This window comes from Phaseolus vulgaris, chromosome 10, assembly GCF_000499845.2.
Source record: "Phaseolus vulgaris cultivar G19833 chromosome 10, P. vulgaris v2.0, whole genome shotgun sequence".
NCBI classification, from domain to species: Eukaryota; Viridiplantae; Streptophyta; class Magnoliopsida; order Fabales; family Fabaceae; genus Phaseolus; species Phaseolus vulgaris.
The window spans coordinates 31,568,498-31,589,169 of NC_023750.2; the positions used below are offsets into that span (position 1 = coordinate 31,568,498).

Sequence of the window (20,672 nt, forward strand, 5' to 3'; positions counted from 1 at the left end):
AAGAAAAAGACAAAAAGTCAGCAAGAAAAAATAATATACTCTTAATTTTTCAATACAATAATTTAGAAAATAAAATTATATTCTCAAACTACCACAAAAAAATTATTAAATATCAACTAATTAAAAACAAAAAATAAATAATTATTATATTGACTAAGTTAAATATTATTTTATAAATTGAAAAATTATTAATATTTAAAATAGTTTCTATTATTAATAAAAAATTATAAAAAAAATTAAATTAATATTTAATATTAGTTATTAAGATTTTGTCTACTAATTATTTTAGATTTTAAAGTAATAAGAAGTACTTTAAAGATTAATTTAGAAAATAGTTAAAATCTTAATAAATTTAAAAAATATTTTATAAATTTTATTAATAATAAAAATGAATTTAAATATCAATAATTTTTTAATTTATAAAATATCATCCAACTTAGTTAATATAATGAATAATTATTTTTTATTTCTAAATAAGTTCATTAAAAAAAATAGTGTTATTTATGAAATTTTAAATGTGTGTTAAGAGATGAAATAGAAAGAAAGAGTGAATATGAATGAAATGTGAAAATAAATGAGTTGTTTTGTTTTACTTTTAGTAGTGACTACTACCTTTTGTTTAGACCTACATCCAAACTTTGATTCTTGTCTTCCACATACTACTATATAGAAAATCTATATTTCTCCTATGTATGTATGCATTAATCACACCAACTTGTATCACTAGATCTGTTTCATTGCAATGCTAAAAGAGTAGTACATTTTGTTTTGACATGGTTACCTTTGAATCTAGTTAAATGCTGATTTATGAATCATATACTATTAGGTTAGTTTGTCTCATTCATGAAGGTCCTTGGAAGATCCATTAGAATATGTCCAACCCTAGATTATGTCGGCTTGTGACCTAAACTTATAGACATGCCAATATACGTCTGTTGTGCATGATCTCCTGGCCACAAAAACCCTGCAAAGATATATATATATATATCTGGGTAGATTCATGCCTCAAAACTTTTTCATTTCTTTTTGTTCTTTTGCTCAATTTAATAATATCTAAGTACTTTTCTTTTAAATCAATTATGCATGTCGGTTCCTAATTCTGTACTTCATATATACGAATAGATATGGCAGGAGACAATGAAATCGAATGCAAAGGTGCCCATTGCTCACTGTTCTTCTGCTCTTCTAAATTCAGATCAATTATTTAAGCTAAAATAATGGTTTACCATACTCACAACGGTGACCGAGAATTAGAGTTCAAAGAAAGTTTTAAAATTAATTACGGGTGATAAGAATTAAGGTTCAAATCAAATCACTAATATTAGAGATGCCACATCATATAATATTATATAAATATAATATCATATAAGACAGTGAGTTCAAATCTTAATTTATAAACTGAATTTTTAAAATTGAGTTAGATTTCTATTTTAAGATAGGTATTGTTATTTAGAATTTATTCTAACGAGAGTTTGTTGGGTTTATTATATCATCTGTTGTCGGATCGTTATCGGACTACCCATAAAGATATATAATCTTATGCACAAGTTGATAAATCTCGACGTGAAAAAATGTAACAACATTTCATAATATATAAGTGCATTCAAATCTTACCTTATAAACTAATTTTATAAAATTGAGTTAGACTTAAAGTTTAATTCTTAATAATTACTATTTTAAAACATATAATAATTTTTTATATACACCATTGCAATTAAATAAAAATGTGTGGCTTTTTTCATCAACTTTTACATTACTTTTACTTAATCTTTTGGATCATAAGAAGTAAAATGAATTTTTCTTGACTGTCGAACTTAGTGTTCCGTGTAGTGATTTTTGAAAGTTAGAAAATAGTTTATGTAATGAATTATCTTAAAGTATATAAATGAAAGATAAATCTTATTTTATAAGTCAGTTACCTAAACTTAAATTTAATTTTTATTTATTTATTTATTTTGGACAAAACTTTGGTTTTAATCAATGTTGTAAAATTTGAACAAAAATCAAATGCTCTAAATTATAATATAGATTTCTTTCCATATATTCTTGAAATGATTTTGAGAGTTTTCCTATTAAAGATATAGAGGTTTCTATTTCAGTAAAAATATCTAAAAAAAACACTTATTCATTACTAAAATATCAATAATTCAAATTTAAAATTAGTTAAAATATATAATTTAAACTATATCCTGTAATTTGACGAAAATCCGATATCAATTAAATAGATCATCAAATTATAATATATGTTAAAAAATATTTTTAAAATTAACAATGTTAAATTAAATTTAAAATCAACTTTTTAAAATGATAGGTTAAGAATATCAACCTATTTGCATAAATTAATTTTTCTAACCTCCCAAAAGTTAACTAAATATGTGGGGATATCCATGCATGTGAGGGAGAGGGAGAGGGGAGGGAAACATAATTACACATGTATAAATATATATTGCAAAGTGATAATTATGTTGTTATAACAACCAAAACTATCCATCATCACTACACATTATGCAGCTATAATAACTACCAACACTACCCTACTAATAAGAGAAAGTAAAATAGTTTAACCCACTTCAATGAATAAAATTAAACTATACTTAATTATTAATTGTCTTCATATCTTCTACATTGTTTTCATAAAACAACTAACTCTTAATACATCTCCTCCATATTCTTTTTTTCTTCCTTTTTATATCTTAGTTATGATTTACTCTTCTTATGTCTTGCTGATGTATAAAAGCTATTATATATTAATATTAATATTTTTATTAAATAAAAAATAATGTTTTACATCATTTAGAAATTGAAGTTAAAAATTTAAATATAACTTTCTCTTTTTCTTTCTTTTCACGTAATTGTCATAAATTATTTCTATCAAATACAAATAGACTTTTTCTCAGTCTCCAAATCCACTTGAACAATAAAATTACCCATCCAAACAAGATATTAACCTTCCAACACAGTTTTTAAGAATAAAACTTAAAAGTAATTTCTTTAATTTGAAATACTTTAAATGTTAAAAAAAAGTATAAATGGTTCTCTAAAACTTTATTAACAACTTGATTATCAATTTTCATATGAAAATTGATAATCAATTAATAAATATATATATATATATATATAAACTTAGCTTTCTAAAATTACCACTCTTTTATCTGTGGATGGTGTTTTAATATTTGGATATTAGTGATGGTAATTGCATGCACATGCAAACAAATTGTTTGAGAGGTTGATATGTGATGATTGATGAGAAACATTATGGAACTTGGTCAGAGGCGTGCAAAAATCTCATTGGTTCATCACTTTATGCTACTATGCTACACTGTTCATATTCTGTTAGATTATATGTCATTCATTCTCACTCTTTTATGTATAAATTTCATATAAGGCTGCAAACCAACCCCTTTCAAAAAAGCTATAATTCATGTGTAAAAGATAAAGATATAGGATATCTTTTGGATGACTTTTATTATAAAAAAAATTAAGAAAAACATGATTTCAATTTTCTGATAAGTTGAAATTTAATTTGTATGTAAAAAATGGAGAAGTTATAGAAGAGAATTTTTATAAATTAATTTATATATAAATTAATATTAATTTTTTTATATATAATTCAGTCAAATGGTGCCTTTTTAATACCTAAATAATATAACTTTAAAGGAAGTGTGAATAAAAACGAATATATAACTACAGTTTATTATAATAATAATAATTCACTAAAAAAATGGTAGATTAATTATGGAAGATTTTGTCAGCTAGCTAATAGAAGGATGCAATTTGTGTTGGTCAAAATCAGGATAAGTGGATGTAAACACAAGTTGCGTGAGCTAATCCCTACGTTTGTCAAACGCTCAGTGAAAGTGAAAGGAAAAATAAAAAAGTAACTCAAGTTTTGCATCGGCTTGGTGGATACTAACACTACAAGAAAATCATCAAATAGAAACCAATTTTTAGAAACCAAAATAATTAGTTGCAATAGTAACTAAATTAGAGACCATTTTAGAAACTAAAACAAAAATTAGTTTTTATTATTGTTAAATAGTTTCTAAATTGGTATCTAATTAGCAACCAAGGTTTTAACTACCATTTATTTAGTTTCTAAATTTGGTCTCTAAAACCTTGGTTGCTAATTACATACCAATTTAGAAACTATTTAACAATAATAGAACCTAATTTAGAAACCAATTTTTGTTTTAGTTTCTAAAATGGTCTCTAATTTAGTTATTATTGCAACTAATTATTTTGGTCTCTAAAAATTGGTTTCTATTTCATGATTTTCTTGTAGTGTAATATTGTGTCAGTTTTTGTGTCGGCTTGGACGACTCAAAGTTATTAAGGTTTTGTGTCGAGTTGGCCAACGCAAATATTGTGTAAGATTTTTCGCAATAAACCCTTTCGAGTGTTCATTTTCCCCAAATCAGAAGAAACTAAACACGTCGTGCTCAGTTTCTCCCTTCTTCTCCACGTCGCTCCTTCTTCCACTTCACTCTGCACTCCACTCCACATCACGTTTTCTCCTCCATGTTCTGTTTCTCCCTTCCTCTCAGTGTCGCTCCCTCCGCTTTACTCCACACGCCACTCCCCGTCACGTGTTCTCCCCTCTCCACGACGCTCGAATGGATTTTCTCTCCTCTATGTGGCGCTCTGTTGGTGTTTCTCTTTAGTGGCTGACGTCATCCTTTTTTATTAGTTTCCTTGTTCTTCATTTGTTCCTTTCATTTTTTATTTCTTCATTTCTACAGTGTTTTAGAGGCATTTTATCTTCACATTTATGAGCTGGTTCGTTACTCTGCCTTCGCGGTCTCAATTCAGTCTTGCTAAGACTATAAGCTGTGAAAAGTAAGCTTGGTTTAAAATTAAATTCAATTTTCAGTTTTGATTTGCGTTTCGGATTTTCAATTTGGGACTACCCATGTTTATTATTGTTGGTTGCTTGATTTATCATTGTTGAATGCGCTAGTTTTGTTTATTATTATGGTGAACTTGAACTAAAAAGATGCAATCCATTTAATTAAGGTGTAAGTATTGGACCTTCTATTATTGGTTTGAATGAATGGAATGCTGTATTTGAAACAAATTGGTTATGTAGAATGGACCTCCTAATGCCTAAAATTGTTTTTTTTTTTTCACTTATGCATCAGTCAAGCCCACACAAACCTTAAGTTCATTTTTATTAATGGAGGAAGAGGACATCCACCCTCACATTTGAAGTTCTTCCTTCTAGTCTTCTCAAAATTAAAAGAAGACATAAAATAAAGATGAGGCCCAAGCCCAAAGCCCAAGCCCAAGCCCAAGAAGGCCAAAGCCCAAAGAGCCCAAGTCCATCCCATGAGGGGCAAGGCCAAGCTTTGAAATACTCTTGTATAATTTTAGGAGGTGTGGTTATTAAATAAAGGAGTGTGAAAATGTAAAATAAAGTCACATTACCCATGTGACTTAGGAGAGTGGTGTAGGTGTAGTTTTTGGGAGGTGTCATAGTAGAAAAAGGTCACACCTCCCATGTGACTTGTTTTTGGTGGGAATTTCAAATGAGTTTATTTGAAATTTCCCACCTATTTTTCAGCACCTTAGGCTATAAATAGAGGTGCTTCCTTTGTAAAATTCAGATTGGAATTAATATAAGAAAACTCTACTCAAATTTTGAGTGAACTTTGGAGAGCTTTGAGCCTTCTTCTCTAGTCTTATCTTGATGGATCAATCGAGTCCTCAAGTGGCGGCATCACTCTCATCTAGGAGCATTCCACACTTCTAGTGGCGAGATCATCCATCCTCCTTCCATCTTCATGAGCATTTCTTCTCTCCTTCCTTTCTCCTCTTTCTATTGTTTGTGTTAGCTTGTGTTCTTGAGTTTTGGTTAGATGTTCTTGCTGTTTTTATGAGTTTTTGGTTCGGCAGTTTTATAATTCTGTCCATTCATCTTGTTCCTTTGCTTTGCTTGCTCATTTGTTTGGTTCAATTTGACTAAAATTGGTTCATCCAAATGAGTTTGGGATTTGGTACTAGTTTTTGGTGAGTTCTTGTCTTAGAACAAATGATCCAACTCTAAGAAAAGTGCCTCTATAATGTCCAACTCAAGGTGATTCCTAAGAAGGTCAAGAACCTTTCTCTATATGGCTAGTGGAATCACATCACCTTAAGTTCATTTTTAAATCTATTTTTGCATCCCATTTTGCATTGACGTTAAGTTTTTATTTTTATTTTTTTATTCGCCTAACTTTGCATCGATTTAGCTGACGTAATGCTTTTTTATTTTTTAAAAATATCACTCTTTTGTTGGTCTAGTAGGCGAAATTGCCCCCATTTTTTGTCGACTGTAGAGTGGGCTTAGCCCATGATATTTGTGTCACGTTCAAAGGCAATGTAAATTCATTTTGCTTCCATAGTTTTAGCATCTGCTACTTACCGATGTACATCCGATGATTAATTATCGGTTTTCTTCTCTTTGCGTCTCTTTTTGGTTGACGTTAATTCAAGTTTTTCTTGTAGTGATTATTATTATTATTATTATTATTATTATTATTATTATTATTATTATATATAATCAATGAACAATCGACATATACATTTTTTTAGGATAAAATAAATTTTCTTTTTTGCCTTATTTATTTTTTGTTATAGTTATTCACTTTTTTTCTTCTTCTTTTAGTATTTTTGATTTTTGGTAGTTAATTGTTTTATACTAAATGGGTATCTGTTTTTCATAATATGTGTGTTTCCTCCATAATAAGTATATTTTTTTTTCTTGTTCATGAATATGATTCATTATAATGTGGATATCCTGTTATAATTTTTTTCAAGTTTTCCAATATCCACAACTTCATGATGGATGAAAGCTCTATACATTGGATGCACATTCTTGGTTTTCAGTGACTGAGTCTACTCTCCTCTTCATCATATAACATTATTGTGTATTTAGAGCAAGAGTTTGAAAACTAAGAGCGAATAGTGAGAGCAACAATGGTGAAAGTTAATTTTAGTTTCCACATTTGTAAAATTTGAATAACCTTTCTGATATTTTTGTAATTAAAATGACATTTTACAATGTTTAAATCATTCCAAAATAGTCAGTGTTTTTTTTTTCTGGTTCACGGGTTGTAAAACGAGACAAGTTGACCTGTGCCACAATAGAAGACGACTTAAATGCATAATGCTTCAATGTCTTGTTGTTTGTCTACTATCAACATGAGTTATGTTTAAATGTCTTTTATAAAGAAGAAAAAATGTTTGGTTTAATGGTTAACACTTTGATGTGAATGTCTAACTGAGAATCAAGTATATGACCTAAAAGTACTAAATGAATTTGTGTGTGTGTTTGATGAACTATGCTATTAGGAAACCATAACCACTAGTTACTACTGAAACTAACACTTCAGATGTTGTAGATCTTTATGAAAAATGGGAGTGGTCAAATAATCTCTCTGTAATGTTCATAAAGACCAACTTTTCTACTGAAATATGAGGTTTTATTGACCAAAATTACAATGTTAGAGATTTACGAAAGGCTATTGATGAGAAATTTACCAGATTCGAAAAATCCCTTGCCAACACCTTTAAAATACAAATTTTATCCATAAAACACATTGGAAGGAAGTGAGTGATCATATCATGTGCATAAGGAAATTGTGCCTCAACTAAAAGACTTGCAGATTACCATGTCTGATTATGTTCTAGTACAATGTACTTTGCCTCATCAATATGCCCCCCTCAAAATTTCTTACAACAACATAAGCATAAGTGGTCTATTAATGAATTATAGACCATGTGTGTTCAAGAAGAGGAAATGTTGCTAATGGAAGCAAGTAACTTGAACCATTCTCTTAAGAATAAAAAGAATCAAATCAACTAGAAGAGAAAGATTCCTACTCAGCCAAATATAAATAAAGAGTAAGTCTTTCATCTGTATAAAAGAAGACACACATGAAGAAAAATTGTAAAAAGTTTAAGAGATGGTTAGAGAAGAAAGATATTTCATTTACTTTTGTTTTTTATGAATCTAATATGACTAGTATTAACAATAACACATAGTGGATTGGTTATGGATCTACAATTAATGTTTGTAATATTTTGCAATGTATAAACTTAAGGAAATCAATGAAAAGTGAACAATGCATTTATTCATAAAGTAAGATAGTCTCACATATGGAGGTTGTTAGGACATGCAATTTAGTTTTAAGCAATGATTTTATTTTGTGATTAGAAACAACCTTTCATGTTCTTAGTATTAATAAGAACTTGATTTTCATTTCCAACTTCAACCTTTGGCTTTTTTCTTTTAATTTTATGGATTTTAGTTTTACTTTATTGAATAAATCAAAATTTATTGGTTATTGTGAACTATGTAATGGCCTTTACTCTATTAATTTACAAAAAACGTTGTTTATAATTGTATGCATGTTTTTGTTAGGTGAAAACTATCTGTTATAAATGGGGATTCCTCTATGTTGTGTTACCGAAGATTGGTACATATCTCCATTAAGAGAATTAAATGATTAGTAAATGAAGGAATACTTAGTACTTTATATTTTATAATTTTTAGACTTGTGTGGATTGCATTAAAGGTAAGCAAACTAACAAGTCCAAAATGGGTGTTAAAAGGAGTTAACACTTACTAGAAAATATTCATACAAATATTTTTTTTGTTCATGTATGAATGCAAGTAGTCTAAGATACATAATCACCTGTATAGATGATTACTCGTGGTATGTGTATCTTTATTTACTTTAGTTTAAGGATGAAGCATTGGATTCCATTAAAGTATTTAAGGCTAAAGTAGAGCTGCAATGCGTAAAACAAATTAAGATTGTGAAATATGATAAATGTGGAGAGTATTTTGTTAGATAACAAAGAATGGACAAGCACCTAAACCATTTGGTAAATTACTTCAAGACCCTAAGATTATTTTCCCGTACATTTTGCTTGGTTCTCCATATCATAATGGTATGGTAGAAAAAAGAAATCAAACCTTAATGGGTTATAGTAAGAAGCATGAAGAGTAATACAAAGCATCCTAAATTCTTATGTATTGAAGAACTTAAGATGGTTGTGTATTTAGTAAATTGAGTTCCAACCAATGTTATTTTAAAGACACCTTTTGGGTTATTCAAAGGTTGGAAACCCAGTTTAGGAATGCTTTTATGAAGTAAGAATTTATAACTCACAAGAGAAGAAACTAGACCTTATGACTATTAGTAGGTATTGTTAGAATGGTTAGCCGAAAACAAGAGGGACTAAATTTTTTTCAAAAGATTTTCGCAAAATTAGAAGTCAGATTGAAAATTATGATAAAATCAATTGATTAGTTATTCTGTTTTCAACCGATTATAAAGGTGATTAATAGGAAATCATAAAATATATCAACTAGTTTTATATTTATCCAATCAATTGAAATATAGTGAATATTCGATATGTTGAGAATTAAAGCAATAAAGAGGGGGATAAAGAGAATCACACAAATCTTTTATATTGGTTCACGATTACCAGAAGAGCTACATTCAGTCCCCAACCTAACCAGTTGAGAGTTCACTAAAAACATAAGGTAACAAATTTATACAATCAAATGACTAGTTCTTGAACCCTACAAGAACCTTTAGACATACACACAAAACAATCCATTGCAGATTAAAAAAAAAAACTCTATTTGAATCTGCCTAACACCATGGAAAAAATGTAGAAAAAGGATGAAAAACACCTAAGAAACAAAAGATAACACAAGCATTGTAAAATCTCATATGCACCTTCTTTTCACTATAAGAATGATCCAATAATTTCAAAGAATTTCTCTAAGATTTAAAAAACAAGTCTTTTTGTCTTTCTGATTTTTAATTCGTTACAAGTAATATATAGATAAACTCTTTTTATAAGTTTTCTATGAAAAACAAAAACGGTTTGATGAAAGGCTGGTGTTGCTGCTGTGTGTGGGTGGGATCTGGGTAGATTAAAATGTGATCCACTCTTTTGTTGAATCTAAAAACTGATGTGAATTGAAACCTTTTTGAAATTAGATGTTTTTCCAACTAAGTGAAAAACAACCTGTTGTTTTGTCGAATCAACCGGTTGTTTTGCTCTTAGAGGTTTTGAAAAAGGTTGAAAGCTGTTTGACTTGGTTGACTTAACTGTCAAACCAAATGAATCGGTTGTTTTGTGTTTTCAACCGATTGTTTCTTTGAAAATCCTAAAGAATTCAGTTTTGAATGGTGAATCTGTCTAAAATGTTTTCTAACTGAATACGCTCCTTCATTAAATGTTTTAACCAATCTTTGGAAAATATAAATAGTTTGTTATATGTTTCTGAAAAGTAAGAAACATTTTTGAGAAATTCAGTTTGACATATTTGATCTCAAGTTTTCAAGATTCACATCAAGCTTTGGATTTTCAAGTGAGAGTGGAATAAGATTGCAATTGTATTCTTTTCAGTTGTACTTTGATCAGGTGTAATCCTTTTCTCAATCTTATGTATTTTTGTTGTTGTATTGCCAAGGAGTGTTGTGTGTTCTTGAGGTGTTCAAGATCAATACTCTTGGTGTGGTTTGCCAAAGGTAGTGTGTTTCTTGAGGGGTTCAAGGTCACTACTTTGGTGTGTGGTGTTTGTAATCTGGTTTGATTGCTTAGTGGATTACCCAGTGGTTTCTGGGAACTGGATGTAGCTCTTGTTGTAAGAGTGAACTAGTATAAACTGCTTGTGTGCATTTCTCTTTCTCTGGTCTCTTTTAAATTCTGTTTTTAAGTTGTTTAAGTTTTGACTTGTATAAACAACCGATTGAATCGAAGAAACAACTGGTTGTTTTTCTGTGTTTCACTTTAAAACAGATTGTGTTATTGGCTAACTTGATTCCTCTTCTGGATTTCTTCACTGAGTTTCATTAAACCTTCAAATTTTTTTGAAAATCTCTTATAAACAATTCACCCCCCTCTTGTTTAAGGCCATATATTCTAACAATTGGCATCAAGAGCTAAGTTCTTGTAGTTACTCAAGTTTTCGATCCTAAATCTTTTTTCTATGGCTGAAAAACTACCTTTTGGGGAAGGTGCCTCAATTAAAAAGTCACCTTTGTTTTGTGGTTTGAACTATCAGTTTTGGAAGTTTAAAATGAAAATCTTTGTTGAATCTCTTGATAAAGGAATTTGAGATGCAATTGAAAATGACCCTATTCCTAAATTTGAAAAGGAAGGTGCTTCTATTGAAAAACTTTGGTCCCAATGGACTGATGCTGAAAATAAAAAGGCCAAGTTTGATTGCATTGCCAAGAATATCATAACCTCTGCTTTGAACTCTGATGAATTTTTCAGGATCTCACAATGTGCATCGGCTAAGGAAATGTGGGATACTCTAGAGGTCACCCATGAAGGGACAAATGATATGAAAAGGGAAAGGAAACATACTCTAATACAAGAGTATGAGATGTTCAGAATGCTCAAAGGAGAATCAATTTCTGAAGTACAAAAGAGATTCACCCACACCGTCAATCATCTAATGAGTCTTGGAAAAATCTTTGACAAGGAGGAGTTGAACATCAAGATTCTAAAGTGTCTTGATAGATCTTGGCAACCAAAAGTTACTGTCATTTCTGAGTCTAAAGATTTGACATCCTTAACTACAGCCTCCCTGTTTGGAAAGCTTAGAGAACATGAGTTGGAGATGAATAGACTCAATGTTCAAGAAAGTGAAGACAAGCATGTAAGGAACATAGCCTTGAAAGTTGCCAAGAACAAAAATAAACAAGACTCAAGTGATGAAAGTGAGGGAGAAACTCTTAGTTTGTTATCCAAAAAGTTCAGCAAATTCTTGAAAAGAAACCGCAACAAAGAATCCAACAAAGAAAGGTATGAAAACAAGAAAACTAGTGATTTTAATCATAACAATTATACTTGTTTTGGTTGTGGAGAACAGGGGCATATGAAAGCTGAATGCCCAAATAAAGAAGGCAAGGAAAAGAAGTCTAGCAAGAAAGGGAAATAAAAAAAGGCCTACATTGCTTGGGATGAAAATGAAGTCTCCTCATCAAGCTTCTCATCAAGTGAAGATGAAAAAGCCAATCTTTGTTTGATGGGAAAGGGAGAAGATGATTTAAGTAGTGTATGTTCATGTGCCTCTTTAAAGGCTGAAAACTATAGTCAATTGCTTCAAGCTTTTAAAGAAACTCATGAGGAAGCTAACCGATTGGCTCTATTGAACAACCTGTTGAAGGGTTGAACAACTGGCTTGAAAATAGAGTCAAGACACTTGAAGAATAATTGGAAAATTAAAAAACTGATCTTGAAAATCATGAATTGCATTGCAGGAATTCTTCTTACTTGTGTTACTCAAAAGCTTGTGAAAATTGTGAAATTCTTGAAAATAAAGTCCATTATCTTATTAAAACTATGGATAAACTTTCAAAGGGTAAATCTAACTTTGAAACTGTCTTGGCATCCTAAAAATTTGTTTTTGGAAAATCTGGTTTGGGGTTTAATCCTCAAAGCAAGAAAAATGGGATTTCAAAGCTTTTTTCAAAAGTGCCAGAAAAACAACCGATTGAAAAATCGAAACAATCGGTTGTTACATGTTTTTATTGCATGAAGAGAGGTCACTCTGTTAGATTCTGCAATATTAGGAAATATTTTGTTCCTAAAGGTGTTATGAGATGGATTCCCAAGAATTCTGAGGTTCCTCATAGTTAATGTCAAAGGACCCACATTCACAAGGGGACCAAATCTTGTTGCTTAAATTTCTCTTTTGTAGGTGAAAAAGACTTTGAAAACTCATTTTGCTTGCTCTGTGGATTAAAACCTAGAGTTTCTTTTCCAAAAACACAATTTTGAGATGCCAAGACATTCTCAAAGTTGGATTTACCCTTTGAAAGCTTATCCACAGTTTTCACAAGGTAGTGAACCTTCTTTTCAAGAGATTCACAATTTTCACAAACAAGAGAGTCACACTTGCAAGAAGAGTTCTTGTAAAACATTTCTAGATTTTCAAAATCAGTTTTTGAATTCTCCAACTCTTTTTCCAGTGCCTTGACTCTGTTTTCAAGCCAGTTATTCAACCCTTTCAATCGATTGTTTAAGAGTGCCAAACGATTAGTTTCCTCATGTGTTTCTTTAAAAGCTTGAAGAAGTTGACTATAATTTTCAACATTTAAAGAAGTGCAAGAACTTACACTACTTGCATCATCCTCTTCCTTGGCCATCAAACACAGATTAGCTTCTTCATCTTCACTTGATGAGGAGCTAGATGAAGAGACATCATTTTCATCCCAAGCAATGTAGGCTCTTTTTGATTTTGCTTTCTTTTCCTTCTTGCTTGACTTCTTCTCTTTATTTGGGCATTCAACCTTTATGTGCCCCTGCTCTCCACAACCATAACAAGTATAATTGTTAGCATTAAAATCACTAGTTTTCTTGTTGCCATACCTTTCTTTATTGGAGTCTTTGTTGTGGTTCTTCTTCAAGAATTTGTTGAACATTTTGGACAGCAAACTAAGACTTTCTCCTTCACTGTCATCACTTGAAACTTGATTGTTCTTGTGCTTGGCAGTTTTCAAGGCAATATTTCTTACATGCTTATCTTCACTTTCTTGAATGTTGGGTCTATTCATCTCCAACTCATGCTCCCTAAGCTTTCCAAACAAGGAGGTTGTAGTCAAAGATGTCAAGTCCCTTGATTCTGAGATAGCCGTGACTTTAGGTTGGCAAAATCTATTAAGACATTTGAGAATCTTGATATTCAACTCTTCTTTGTCAAAGACCTTTCCAAGACTCATGAGGTGATTGACAATGTGAGTGAACCGTTTTTGCACATCCGCAATTGATTCTCCCTTGAGCATTCTAAACATCTCATACTCTTAGATTAGAGTATGTTTCCTTACCCTCTTTACATCGTTCATTCCTTCATGAGTTACCTCTAGAGTATCCTTAGAAGATCCGCATTGAGAGACCTTGAAAAACTCATCAGAATTTAAGGCAGAGGTGATAATATTTTTTCCAATGCAATCAAACTTTGCTTTTTTGTTTTCTGCATCAATCCATTGGGACCAAGGCTTTTCAATAGAAACACCATCCTTTTCAAGCTTAGGAATAAAAGGGTCATTTTCAATTGCATCACATATTCCTTTATCAAGAGATTCAACAAAGATCTTCATATGTATCTTCCAAAAATTGGTAATTCAAACCACAGAACAAAGGTGGTCTGTTAATTGATGCACCCTCCCCAAAGGGTAATTTTTTAGCCATAAGAAAAAGATTTTTAGGATCAAACTTGAGTATTTTTCAAGTGCCAAGCTCTTGATGCCAATTGTTAGAATATATGGCCTTAAACAAGAGAGGGGTGAATTTTTTATAAAATATTTTCGCAAATTTGAAGGTATAATGAAGGCCAATGAAGAATCACAGACAAGGAAACTATGGAAAACAATGCACAAAGCTGTTTTAGTTGATTTCCAAAAAATCAACCGGTTGTTTTTGCGATTGAACCGGTTGTTTTTATCAACAGTTAATAAAAACAACTTAAAACAGATATACATGAGATCAGGGAAAGAGAGAGCGATTGAACCGGTTGTTTTTATCAACAGTTAATAAAAACAACTTAAAACAGATATACATGAGATCAGGGAAAGAGAGAATCACACAAACAAATTTATACTAGTTCACTCTTACACCAAGAGCTACATCCAGTCCCCAGAAAACCATTGGGTATCTACTATGCAATCAAAATCCAGATTACAAACACACCACCAAAGAAGTGACCTTGAACACCTCAAGACACACACTTCCTTTGGCAAACACACCACAAAATTCAGAACAACCTCTGATTCTGCTTACAATCTAATATTTAGAAATACAAGAGATACATAAAGGATTACACCTGATGAAGATCAAATCAAAAGATTACAACAATCCTATTCCACTTCTTTGAGAAAACCCAAAAGCTTGAATGCAAATCTTGAAAACTCAAATCTGTTTTCACACTTTCACAAATGTCTCAAAACTGTTATCAAACATTTAAGAGAGTATAACAACCTCTTATAAATACTCCAAAAGTTGTTAAAAACATTTAAAGCAGGAGCCTATTCAGTTAGAGAACATTTAAAGTTGATTTACAAACATAACAAAAATTCTGTTATGGATTTTCAACAAACAATCGGTTGGATTCTTGAAACAACTGATTGAATTGGTTTGACAGCAAAGTCAACCAAGTCAAACAGCTTCAAACCCTTTTCAAAAACCTCTAAGTGATAAACAATCGATTGAAACGACAAAACAACAGGTTGTTTTTTCCACTTCTTCATAAAACAATCCTTTTCAAAAAGGTTTTAATTCCAAACTGTTTTAGATTCAAACAAAAAGTGGATTACACAATATTCTACCCAAAACCCACCCACACACACAATAACTCCAACTTTCCATCAAACACCATGGATTTAGAGACATCAAAGCTTCAAGATCATCCTTGATCAACAGGAAGGTGTTACCATTCATATTCAGAAAATGCTGAAGCTTTTGATGCTTTAAGAGTTTTCTAACATCTCACATATTTTTCTCTTTCAGCCAGTTGAAGCTGTTCAACTTTGGTGTATTGATTATTTTTCTGCCCATCTCATGTAGAAAAAAATCAATCCATTCATTATCACCAAAGAACCAAGCTTCAATGTCACCACCTATTTTGAGAAGAACCTTTAAAGGCTTTAGACTTATTTCTTCGTGGAGATGTGGACATTTTGTGTAGTGTTTCATATATGAAAGGATAGAATGAAAATGCCTAGTATCTGATGCAAATGAAGTGTAAACATGTTATATGCATGCATAAGAAGGTGATTAATTGATTAGGTAAGCGGTTTCTAGACAGAGACAAAAGAAAAAAAACTTATTGCGGTTTTGAAAATTAAAGAGGTCAATTCTAAATATGACAAATTATCAAGGTGTGAAGTCTTTTATTTAATTAATCATAAATAAACTCATAAAAATATCTTATGCAATTGAAATTTATTATACAACTCAAACATGTCATCCTAAACAACTCATAAATAAACATATTAACAAGTATCATTGATTGTCTATAACATATCTAAAATGTGTCGTATTGTCAGACAAAGAGTAAACAAGTTATGCCTGGAAATTATGTTTGTTATATATAAGAAATTGTATAGTGTTAATTACAAAGAGAAATTATGTTTGTTCTATATAGATTATAGTCTTAATTAACTTAAAAAGTGGGTGAAAAATATGTAATGCTTCACTATTTTTAAATCTTTTGATATACTAAATAAAAAATTTATATCAATTACTTTACCTAGGTAAAAAAAATATTTTTTTTTTGTGTCATGATATATGTCAATTTTTACTTGACATATAAAGTCCAAATAATGAACCTTAAAGATCCACTTTTTATATTACAAATACTTGATTAAGTTGTTTATTCAAGTGCATTTTATTATGTTCGAAATTATATTTCTTTCTCTATGCATTCATTAATATATACCAGAGATTTCACATGGCAAAATTATTGTATCATAGGGTTTTAGCGGGTATGATGGGCCAATATCATCAAAAGGTAATAAGTTGGAAATTTATTGGCGGCATGCCGTTCAACTCTTAAAGGATCAATCTTTAACATTCAATATCTTTCACCTACTAAATTAAAGTTTTGTGTTCAACAATAATCTATTTTTCAACAACTAGATTAGATCTTAGCATTGGATTAGAATTTTATGCTTTTCCTTTTCCCAATGTTATTTATAGGACAACTTGATGCCAAGCTTAAGGTTTCTCATGTTACCTTCACTTTTTGCATTAACTGTTTTTTTATATATAAAAACAATATACTTTTTATAAAGATAAAAATAATTATTTATTAAAGATCTCACATTAATTATAAAAATAAAAATATTTTATAATATATAATTCATTTTATAAAAAAATTTATAAAATTAAATTACGTTAAATTTATTTTTTAATATAATATTAAAATTATTTAAAAATAAAAAATTTATTAATCTTATTACACCATCTCTTATCCAACATCTGTTATCCAACTATTATCAACTCATTCACAAATATATAATTGGCATGTATTATCATACCACTCACAAAAATATATATATATATATATATTAAGTTATATTAACAAATAGAAATAATACTACAATTCTCCAATTTCCCCAAGAAAGATCGTGCACAAACAACAAAGAAGGTTAGATGATAATGCACGTGCTAAGTTCAAGTCACAAATTAAAGCCAATATTGTGGCATTGAAGACAGGCCCATTGCACGTGTGTTTTAAATTTTAGAGAATTAAAAATATTTTTTATTGGGACCAAAATGAAAGTTGTTTGATTTTCATGATTAAAAACAGTTTTAAATTCAATTATAATCCTCTTATTATTTTTTTACAAATTAAAAGAGTGAAATAGATGTTACATAAAAGTTAATGAAAGTTAATTGGGGCTTAGGAATAGATGATGGAATAAAATACCTAAGTTTTGTCGTATAGCGCGGGAATTGGCACTGGGAGTTGCAAAGAGCACAGATCTCAAAGGCAAAGGTCAATGGTCAATACTCAATTTAATTAGAAACGAAAATGACACTCTTCTTTCTTCATGTGAATTAGTATGTATTTATTTGTTAATCATATTAATTAATCATTTGTGAGATTATAGTTACATTTAGGTGTGTTTTAATTTTGTAGGTCCCTAACACCCACTCAATAACCTGCCAGCTATATATAGCTTTTCTTTTGGAGGATTCTGCCATATTACATTTTCTACATTCAAGTTTCCACAACAAGAGAAATTCATCTTCACAACATTATCAATCTCACCAAAAATTTATAGTACAAAAAAATTCATTACTTATCAATAAACAGTTCTAAAATTTAGTAAAATTATCTTATTTATATAATCTCTCTTGCTATTTTCTCTTTATCCTATCTTTTCCTTCTTTTTATGTAAAGTATTGGATATAAATAAATTTCTTTTTCAAAAGCAAAATAATTATGGGACCATTAAACTATCAGTATTTCATATAAAAGAAGACACTATATATATTCAACTTAAAATGTTAAGATATTAAGTTTGTAAGTTTTTTCTAAGTAAGAAAGGAGTTGAAGGACTAGTTTGAGTTGGTATGAACAGTGAGGAACTAAGTGGTTGTACTATAGTGGCTAAAGTTTGATTTGTGACTTTAACAGAAAATTGAAGGTGATGATAAATGTTGGATACTCTAAAATAATGGAAAAGGAAAGGAGTTTCAGTTGAGGAAAACACTGTAAAAGTAAAAAATAAAAATAACTAATGTTTAAACAATAAATAATTGCATGGACAGTAATAATATGTTGAGCAAGTTCCAGGTTATTGCTTCCTGCTATTGATTATTTAAAAAACAAGATCAATGGCTAAAATTGAAGGGTGATTCATGCATCCGAAACTTGAGAAGAACATGGTGGAAGACACTGTCTTGTTTTTTATGCAACTAAGAGAGAGAAATCTTAGCTGGAGTGTTTGTACTTTGACATAAAAAAGAGGAGGCACTCATATCTTATTAGTTTTCATTTTTATGTTTTTTTATTATCAAGCTTCCACCCACTATCACTGATTCCAAATGGCCCAAAACCCTTCTTTTGTAGTTTTCTTCCTCACACCAGTAAAATATCACTGAATAATATTTTCATCATAAATTTAAAATAAAGAAACAAATCTCTCTCTTTATTCCCCTTCTTCCAATCCCAATTCTCCTTTATATATAAAGCCTTCTTCCAAAAACCTTCTTCATCAACACTAACACAACCCCATCATCACTTGCTGTTTAATTCTCAGCAGCAAATACCCTATTGGATTTGGAGCTTATTAGATCAATCCCTTTCAAAACCTTCCTCATCTAAAGTAAAAAGAAGCAATTTTTCTCATGGCCTCTTCTTCTTCTCTTGCAATATCCCCAAGGAAGCTACGCTATGATCTGTATTCCTATTCATACAAAGAAGATTCCAACACCCCATTAGTGATAAATGTACTGGCATCACTCATTGAGAGGAGCATGGCTAGGACTCAGAGGATTGTGAAGAACTGTTCAAGTGCTTTGTCCAAAGCTATCAGCACAAACATCTTTGATTGTAGGGAGATTCCTGATATGACCATTCAATCTTATCTAGAGAGAATTTTCAGGTACACTAGAGCAGGACCATCAGTGTATGTTGTGGCCTATGTCTATATTGACCGGTTCTGCCAAAACAATCCTGGGTTTAGGATCAATGCCAGAAATGTGCACAGACTTCTGATAACAACTATTATGGTGGCTTCTAAGTATGTGGAAGATATGTAAGTTCTCTTCTCCCTCTTTGGTTTCTCTATTTGTTTTTTGTTCATGTCTGGGGTTTAACAAATTTTGATGAAATATTACTCATTTTCTTTTTCTAAATATACTTAATAACAGATTCTCTGAAGAAGAATTTTAAAAGACATGAAAATGCTATCAATTGTTACTTTTTCTGTAAATAAAATCTATGGCACCCCGGAAACTTACTGATATTGAAAAACTCTGCCTCTAGAGCCTTTGATGTGTCCATACAAACTCATTCAACTGTTAATCCAAAAATTAATTGTACCAGAAACTTTAGATTTATGTGTGTACTATAGTAACCCTTTTTGAACATCAATTTTAAAAAAAATTCTGGATAATAATTTGGTAAGGGGTTTGTTAAATTGAGACAAAGCTTGTTTCTTTTCAATCTCAATCAGTGAGAGTACTACTGGCTAACAGCCTAGGAAGTGGACATTTTGTTAGGTCACCTAGTTTAGGTGGATGTTGTTGTTAATGCATCATAATTTGTCTTTTTATTTGTTTTTTTTTTATTTCTTGGATTTGAAACAGTGCATCATGTGATAGATACTAATGTGGCTTCTTCTTATTTGACAGGAATTTCAGAAATTCATACTTTGCAAGAGTTGGAGGATTGACAACAAATGAATTGAATGAGCTGGAGCTTGAATTTCTTTTCATGATGGGTTTCAAATTGCATGTGAATGTGAGTGTATTTGAGAGCTATTGCTGCCATTTGGAGAGGGAAGTGAGCATTGGAGGAGGTTACCACATTGAGAGGACCCTAAGGTGTGCTGAAGAGATCAAAGCAAGGCATACAGAGGAAAGGGGTTACACACAAATCACACGTGTAATGCTGTAGAATGCTTAGAGAGTTTTGCTGTTATAATTTTATTTTTATATTTTTCCTGCAAATCAAGAAAGGCAGTTTATGTGCATAGATGAGTGTAAATTTATATATTTGTTTGGGGATTGAAACTTTAGAACATAGGTAAGGCAGATAAGAGTCATGTACAAATTTGTCTTGTTTTACCACAAGGAAACAGTGAGTTTTAATTATATCAAGAGATTTGGGATTTTATTTGATGATCTGAGGATTTTCTAGATTTATTCTGTCTTTAACTAAGCATATTTTCAACCCTTTGTTCTTGATTTGTTACTCGTCTATGCTTTTCTAGATAGAAATTTGAAAATATAAGTGTCAATATCTTGAACTTGTTCACACTCAAATTATATTCCACAGCACAATTTGAAATATAAAGAGAAACAAAAGGGTATATGATATGTGACTTTGATAAAAATATGTGTTTAGGTCTTGTTCAATCGAACTCAAATATTATTATGTGTAAACTAGATCTAAGGATAAAATCAATTGACAAAAGCTAAAGTGG

At 30.4% G+C, this 20,672-nt stretch overlaps 2 protein-coding genes across 2 annotated transcripts; one reads left to right on the plus strand and one right to left on the minus strand.

Annotated features, from left to right (window-relative positions):
* Nucleotides 1-11,961: 11,961 nt before the first annotated feature.
* LOC137817909 (uncharacterized) lies at nt 11,962-14,114 on the minus strand. Its single transcript, XM_068621134.1, has 3 exons — nt 13,875-14,114; nt 12,900-13,790; nt 11,962-12,102 (listed from the first exon to the last, which is right to left on the minus strand). Exons 1-3 carry the CDS (start codon nt 14,112-14,114, stop codon nt 11,962-11,964), a joined length of 1,272 nt encoding a protein of 423 aa, XP_068477235.1.
* Nucleotides 14,115-18,509: 4,395 nt separating this feature from the next.
* On the plus strand, nt 18,510-20,370 carry LOC137819443 (cyclin-U2-1-like). The gene is made up of 2 exons (XM_068623298.1): nt 18,510-19,280; nt 19,879-20,370. The coding sequence occupies exons 1-2, from the start codon at nt 18,871-18,873 to the stop codon at nt 20,141-20,143; spliced, it is 675 nt and encodes a 224-aa protein (XP_068479399.1). The 5' UTR covers nt 18,510-18,870; the 3' UTR covers nt 20,144-20,370.
* The last annotated feature ends 302 nt before the right edge of the window (nt 20,371-20,672 follow it).